This window comes from Physella acuta, unplaced genomic scaffold (assembly GCF_028476545.2).
Source record: "Physella acuta isolate Inbredline_101_S28 unplaced genomic scaffold, ASM2847654v3 ptg001117l, whole genome shotgun sequence".
Lineage (NCBI taxonomy): Eukaryota > Metazoa > Mollusca > Gastropoda > Physidae > Physella > Physella acuta.
In genome coordinates, this window is record NW_026732634.1 from 85,835 (window position 1) to 94,355 (window position 8,521).

Here is an 8,521-nt window from a genome sequence, read left to right on the forward strand (position 1 = left end):
GTTTAATAGAAACAGAATATAATCATATTTTTCAAAATGATTACAGAGCTTGATATTTGTGTGTGTAGTAAAATAACGTGTGATATTGAGGTGTAAGCAAGATATATTTTGTGTGTACACATTTGTCGACGTGTGTTGATTACGATGCTGTGTATGTGTAGATTTAAATTCCGGACGTGTGGTAAATTCCGGACGTGTGGGGGGGGGGGGGGGTGTCTTATTGTAAAGTGTGTATGAAGTGTAGAGGTGTGAGTGAAATCTGGTGTGTGTAAAATGTGTGGTTTGTGTGAAACCAGGTAGGCTTACTGTGAGTGTGAAATATCGTAGTGTGTTAGCGCGTTTATTCATGCAAGAAAAACCGTATTTGTATAAAATCACGTGCTTAATTCGAGATTCTCGTTGAATAAATAAGCCAACGCGGGAGTCGCCCTTTGAGAGAAAAAAAAAACCCATCCCAAACACCGGAAGAAAGGCAGAAATTTACGTAAATTAAACCGTTTAAAAAATATCAATCGTATTTTCCTTGTAGTAAATTCACTTCAATATCCTTTTTTATAATCTTTAAACATCGTTAAATTAAAAGCTAAAATAAAAATTTCAATTTCCTCAAGTGAAATCGTAATCTAAACATCCTAAATTTTCATTTAAGTTAGGGTAAAAAAAAAATCAAATTTAATTTGGGCCTCTAAGTGTTCTAAAAAAAAAACAGAAACAGAAATACGTTTGAAAATTAGAATGTATTGCCTTTACGTTGAAGCAACATATAACATAGCATAATACAGTAGCGTAGCGAGGGGGGGGGGGGGGCAGAGGGGGACATATGTCCCCGGGCGCCGACCTTAGGGGGCGCCAAAATGGGTTGTAAAAATAAATTGAAAGGTTGAGGGGGGGTGCAAATCGAAATCTTGAGGGGGGGGGGTGCAAATCGAAATCTTGAGGGAGGGGGCGCAAATCGAAAAGTTTGCCCCCGGGCGCCGGGAAGGGTCGCTACGCCTCTGGCATAATATAATCTCATTTAACTTCTAACCTTACATAAACCACGCCATATTCTAGTTCTTTTGGGAATAATGAATAGATTATGTGGTATAACCACATTAAGGATGCATGAAATCGTGTGTATTCTATGTAAGCCTGTATGCATTGTGTGTGCCTTGTACATGCATATCTTATAGAGCAGTGGATCTTAACCTGGGTTTGATTGAACCCCAAGGATTTGGCGAGTCAGTCTCTGGGATTATGCGGAAGTTTAAACACACACCCGACTCATGAGATTGGAATTTATCAGTGCGGAAGATAGAACTGTAAAGAAGGGTTCGGCGAATGCACATTTTAAACTGGTTGGGTTCGGTACCTCCAAAAAGGTTAAGAACCACTGTTAAAGAGTGTGTTTATTCTGAACGCTCTATATAATTCTATATACACAAGAAGTGCCTAGATCGGTCTGTAGTTGTTGGTTTTTTTTTTGCATCCCCCCACCCCCACTTTACGTACTTATATGCGTTTTCTGTGTATGGCTGTATAACCCAATGTATTCAGTGTGAGGATGTGTGTGTGTGTGCGCGTGTGTGTTTAATTAATCATGTTTAATTTGTGCTAACAGCCAGTATTTGCCCTCCCCCCCCCCCTCCCAACCCTTCCGTCCAGCTATTCCTCCTAACCCTCTCCTTAACACCCCCCTCTCCTCTCCGCTTCCCAGTATGATTCCCTTATGACCCAATAGACCAATCGATAATCAATAACAATACACAGCCTCGCTCTAATGAATAATAAACAGTCGGATGGATGGGTAAGTGGGGGGGGGGGGGGTGGTTAACGGATAATTTACGCCCAGCCGTCCACATGAGCGTGTGTCGGCTCGCAGTGTGGGTCTAGATAAATGGTTTTATGTCGATACTAGCGCTGTCATGTGGAGAGTTGGGTGGCCGAGTTAGGCCAACTGTGTGGTGTGTACATGGGTGGCCAAGTTAGGCCAACTGTGTGGTGTGTACATGGGTGGCCAAGTTAGGCCAACTGTGTGGTGTGTACATGGGTGGCCAAGTTAGGCCAACTGTGTGGTGTGTACATGGGTGGCCAAGTTAGGCCAACTGTGTGGTGTGTACAGGGTGGCCAAGTTAGGCCAACTGTGTGGTGGGTAAATGGGTGGCCAAGTTAGGCCAACTGTGTGGTGTGTAAATGGGTGGCCGAGTTAGGCCAACTGTATGGAGTGTACATGGGTGGCCAAGTTAGAGCCAGTTTTGTGGTGTGAGTAAATCGGTGGCCAAGTTAGAGCCAGTTTTGTGGTGTGTGTAAATGAGTGGCCAAGTTAGGGCCAAGCATGCTGTGTATGCATATCGGTGGCCAATCTTGTGTGTGTAACTAGGTGGCCAAATTAGGGTCGATCGTGCGGTGTTTGTAAATGGGTGGCCAATCTTGTGCTTGTAAAGGGATTGCCATGGTAGGGCCTATTTAGCGCTGTGTGTAAATGGATAGACAACCGTGTGTGTAAATTATTGGACACGTTAGGGCCAATTTTGCCTTGTGTAAATGTGTGGCCTATCTTGTTTTTGTAAAAGGCTGGTCAAATTAGGGCCAATCGTGTAGTGTGTGTGTGTGTGTGTGTGTGTGTGTGTGTGTTAATGAGTAGCAGTGTTTCTTCCAGACTTTTTTTTCCGGAGGGGGGGGGGGGCACTTGAAATTTTCGGGGGGGGGGGGGGCGGTAGACTTTCTTTGGGGGGGGGGGGGCGGACACTGTTAAAAGTATATATTTTCTATATAAATTATATAAATTTAATTTCTTTCGGGGAGGGGGGGGGGGGGCGGTAGAATTTTTCGGGGGGGGGGGGGGGGGGGGGGGCTATGTCCCCCCGAAGAGATGCCTGGAAGAAACTCTGATGGGTGGCCATGTTGGGGAGAATTTTACAGGATATGCTAATCGTTGGCAAAGTTAGAGCCAATTTTGCGGGCTGTGTAATGGTTGGGTTTGTGAGGGCCAACTTCAGAGGCGTTGCGAGGGGGGGGCGGACATATGTCCACGGGCGCCGACCTTAGGGGGGGGGGGCGCCAAATTGAAAGTTTGAGGGGGGTGGGGGTTCAAATGAAAAGTTCGAAAGTTTGTCCCCGGGCGCCGGGAAGGGTTGCTACGCCTCTGGCCAACTTTGCGGAGTGTGCAAATGGATGGCTAAGCTACGGACATTCTTGCGGGCTTTGTAATGGGCGGCCATATAAGGGCCATTCCCTCAATACAGAACACTATTACCTATACCTTGTATCCCTTATAAACTACCAGGATAATTTCCGTTGACGTGTTTACAAAACACAATCCCTTAATTCTTTACGAAACCTTCAGCACAGAGCGACCCTTTACACATGGACTAATGAGGAATGTTGTCTTACTTCTAAGCATTGAATTACTAGATATACATTTTTTTTTCAACAGAATAAAAATAACAAAAACATTTACAATTCTTACTTTGAGAAAATATTTACTATTAATTTAAACGAAATCAATTAAAAACGTGTATTGAAATCGTATATTATTCGGCTTAGAGCTATAAATAGACATTTAAGAGAGCTCGCAGTTGTACCAATGTATCTCTCCACCGTCCGAAATTGGGTCAAGGTCAGTAAAGATGGCCGCTCCGCGCCCTGAACGTTTACCTTCATTAATAACCTTCATTTGAATAACAATAGTACTTGCGACCTTTGAAAGGCAGCGATGAAAACCTACGAGGGCACTCGACGTGCAAGATCACACGACACTCGCTATTTGTCCAATCATTGATCAGCCTCCCCTCTTCCTCGGGACAAAAATAATTCCCTATATCGTCGTACTCTCGCTCCGAATGTTTTTTTTTTTATTGGTTCTATTTATAGCTCTCGCGAGCTAGCCAAATTCTGTTACTAATTTTATTCTTGAGTAGCGTTGACGAGATTAAAAATCGTCGTATCGAAAAGGTAGTGTAGAACATCGGAAAACAGATTTGCTGAAGTAGGGGATGCAACTGCAACACCGGTCTTGAGATAAAGACAGCTACAAAAATATACAGAGGCGTAAAAATAAACATCTACGCTGAGGGGGACCAATACGCGTTTCTAACAGAAGATACCCAAAATGGCTGCAAGTTATTTATATTTAGAAAAATGAATTCACAGAAATATTTTGGTGCGACTGGCCAATGTTTTACACAGTACCGGCAATATTGTGTCTTGAGACGTACAAAGTGCCGGAAATATTTTGGCGTGACCGGCAAATGTTTCACACAGTACCGGCAATATTGTGTCTTGAGACGTACAAAATGCCGGAAATATTTTGGCGTGACCGGCAAATGTTTCACACAGTACCGGCAATATTGTGTCTATAAATAAGTTGCCGAGGAACCAAATCCAGTTTGATGGGGGGGGGGGGGGGGGAAGACTAGGCCATGGAGCGGACGATCAATACAGGACTCGAAAGGGATGAGACACACCGCCATTGCTGCGGCTTCTATGAATGATGTCTCGCGTTTAGGGGTGGGGTGAGAGGGTTGGGGGTGAGGGTGAGGTAATAGGGTGGAGGAGTCGATGGGGTAAGGGAGAGGTTGCTCTGTGACTGTATCTGTTACGACGAAGGAATTGAGCATGACAAGGTCAACATTTTAGAAGTAAACTTAAAATTTCTGCTATTTGGTATGACACATGCCTTTTTAACTATTTTGAAAGACATCTGAAATTTAAACTTTTTCGCAACATATCTGACATTTCAAGAAATAAATTTAGGAAATACGCTTGTCATTACAACGTTTTGGTAACATCCCTGATATTTGTGTGGTGTAATTTGACACCTAACATTCTAACCGAGTTTTGATATTCCTGACAATTTAACACAATTTTGATATTCCTAAAAATGTAACCAAACTTTGATATTCCTGACAATTTAACCAAATTTTGACGACATTCCTGAAATTTACCCAAATTTTGAAATTCCTGTCAATTTAACAAAATTTCGATATTCCTGAAAATTTAACAAAAATTTACATTCAAAACAATTTAACCGAATCTTGACATTCCTGACATTTACCCGACAAATTCCCGACAATTTAACCAAGTTTTGATATTCCTAATAATTTAACCAAATTTCGATATTCCTGTACTTCTGGTTTCATGAAATGTTCACTAAGTGCCAATATTACTGACATTTTAACGAAATTTCAATAATCATGACAAAACGATCAATAGTTTTCACGTACTCAATAGTCCAATTTCTCTCTGTAATACAATAGTAATTTTAAAAATATCGTTTTTTGTTCAACATAAAGCGATCTACTTTCAATGCTATACGACACGAATCAAAGACTCCACAATTAATAATAAACGCCCCTTTCATTCAATTCCTTTGATTAAGTTAGTTTTAAAATAACAGTTAATACGCATTACCATGCCGTTCATTTGTCACCAAGTGCCAATAATTAAACGCCGAAGGCCTATAATTAAATTATGATTAATTTACAGCCTGGTAGAGATTCTAAAAGTATTAACAAAATCCCCCCTCCCCCCCCCCCCTGAAATCTGAAATAGCAAGATCTCTGCCAGACTGATCTCATCAGATACGAGAATATCGAACTTTTAAATCACTTGGGTTCGACATCAGGCCTGGTGGACTCATCAGCGGAGGTGAGGGGGGGGGTGTGAACCCAACCTTGTGACGCCATCGTCACCTCCCCCCTCATTAATGAATCTCACCAGAGGAGACCGCCGCATGAAACACCCGACCTAGTTACGCGACTCTTCAGGCGCCACCACCTGAAATGTTCTAATCTCTTAAATGTCAACCTCCATCGTCCCCCCCTCCCCACCACAATATTCCCTGATTTCTGCTCTTCGATACAACCCCGGGTTCAAAGGTTCAAATACTCTCCAAGACAACACGCTCCATCCAAACGATGCGTTCTGCGCATGCCCCGACCTGACGTGTGCTTGTCTGTCCACGCGAGGCAATGGCTCCCGTACACGAGTTGATGAATGAAGCCGTGTCAACCCGGGGGGTCAAAGTTCATGTTGTGGCTGACAAGACCGCGAAGGATGTGATGTCAATCGTTAATTTTAATCTCGCGTGCCATTAGGGTAAGGACCTAATTGTCCTGGTCCTGGTGCTAAGTGTCGACAATGGCATCAAACGGGTAATGGAGAGAAAAGATCTTTTTGTTTTTAAAGGAAGCAATGTTTACGTTTTGAGAGGCCGTGTTAAAAGCTTTAGGAGCAGTGTTTCTTCCAGACTTGTTTCTCCGGGGGGGGGGGGGGGCACTTAAAATTTTCGACGGTAGACTTTCTTCGGGGGGGGGGGGGCGGACACTGTTAAAAGTAAATATTTTCTATATAAATTATATAAATTTCATTTTGTTCGGGGGGGGGGGGGGGCGAATTAGGAGTTACGTTATAGAAAGGTTCAACAACATAAATGACGTCACAACACTTTAAAAAAATCAGTGGGGGTGGGGGATTTAGACTTTTGATCAAGCGTAGGGATTTGGTGGAGGGGATGGGAAGTTCACACTGTAAGGGTTGTGGGGGGGGGGGTCCAAAAGTTTCAGGCTTCTCTACTTTTGAGGCCCTAACCCCCAGGAGTAGGAATAATCATATTAACCGCCCCTACCCCCCAGTGAAGTTTAAGTCTAGACAAAAACAACAAAAAGTGACATAATTTCGGACAGTATTCTAACAAATTAAAAACAATTACAGGTACAGTGGGCTTTTCGTTTCAAGGTCTTCGTCAGTCTAGACAAAAAAGATAAGCCCCCGCACCCCACCCCCAAAACACCACACCCCCTATACTTATGTCCAGATGTCCAAGCGTCCATTGACACACGTCTTTTCATTTGGATATCGTGGCATTGAGAAAAGACGTGTTTTCATTGTCGAGCTAAGTCAAAATTAAGTTTGTTACTGTTTTTGTTTTGTCTTGTCTTTAAGACTAAGTTTAACGACATTGTTTACATACTGTAGTGATGACGAAGGCCTTGGGTCGAAACATCCATTGTAACTGTAAAGTTCCCTTTCAAACCTGAGGGTCTATCGGGCAAGTGAAGTAGAGTTCACCTTGTTCCTGTGACCTCGGCATATGAAGAGATAGTATGGTCAGCAATATGCCCAGCCGCCTTTACTTACCCTAACATGAGTTAGGTACCCATCGGAGGTGGGTGGGTGGACTCAACTGACTTGAACTCGAGACTTACAGGTTAGCAGTCCAGCTCTCTACCGCTAGACCACTCCGTCCCGTCTATTGTACCTGTAACTGTCTACATAATTTGTGAGGATGCGAACACTCCCCATTTTCTCTACCCTCTACAGTCGTTCACACGTCTTTTACACTGTCATTCAACTTAAAACAATTACACACGGGGTTAAAAAATCAACTCATAAACTCACAATCCTCTGCGTTGAAAACTTATCTATCCAACCTATCTTTCAAATGACCCACAACACCATGTAAACCCTAATGCAAACCACATTCGGGCTGAATCCTACTTTAAAAAATGATTTTTTGTAAACCCTAACCAACTCTCTATTTTTATCACTAATTATAATAACTTCTTAAAAAAAACAAAAAAAACGACAGATACAACGACAACTACACCCCTCTTAAGTTTAATTGAGAATAAATTATACATTTACATTCTTTATCAAGCTCACTCCTAGACACTTATAAATCATTTTGAAGGAATCGTTTTTAAATTTTATCTTTAGCGATAAAAAAAAAACTGTTCACGCTATTCGATACCAAAGTATCCGATTACCCGTGTATCGATCGATACCGCAGCAATCATCATTAGGATCTGCATTTTGAAATAAAATTTCTTTTTTTTTTGGTATGGTAAATACCCGGTTCCAGATGTTCTCAAACTTATGTCTTAGGTACATTCAGGGTAAGATTCAGGGGAACATTAAGGGTAACATTCAGGGTAAGATTCAGGGTAAGATTCAGGGGAACATTCAGGGTAACATTCAGGGTAAGATTCAGGATAAGATTCAGGGTAAGATTCAGGGTAAGATTCAGGGTAAGATTCAGGGGAACATTCAAGGGAACATTCAGGGCAACATTCAGGGGAACATTCAGGGGAACATTCAGGGTAAAAATCAAGATAAAATTCAGGGGAAGATTCAGGGGAAGATTCAGGGTAAGATTCAGGGGAACATTCCGGCTAAAAAACAAGATAAGATTCAGGGGAACATTCAGGGTAAAAATCAGGGGATTATTCAGGGTAACAATCAAGGTCAGATTCAGATGAACATTTAGGTTAATATCCGGGGTAAGATTCAGGGGAACATTCAGGGTAAAATTCAAGGGAACATTCTGGGTAAAATTAAGGGTAACATTCAGGGTAAACCAAAATATTTAAATGAAAACAGGATTAGTTCATCATTTTGGTATAGAGATTAGTACATATGATACATTTGTAACCAACAAGACTAGCATTAATTCGTCTATTCAGGAGATAAGCGTCTTAATTTGACAAAATACATGTATTTACTTGAGTTGAAGAGTATCATTCATCCTGTCAATATATCA

General features: G+C 42.0%; 1 protein-coding gene across 1 annotated transcript; it reads left to right on the forward strand.

Annotated features, from left to right (window-relative positions):
- Positions 1-7,843: 7,843 nt before the first annotated feature.
- LOC131955944 (circumsporozoite protein-like) lies at positions 7,844-8,248 on the forward strand. The gene has a single exon (XM_059320264.1). It carries the CDS (start codon positions 7,844-7,846, stop codon positions 8,246-8,248), a length of 405 nt encoding a protein of 134 aa, XP_059176247.1.
- Positions 8,249-8,521: the final 273 nt, after the last annotated feature.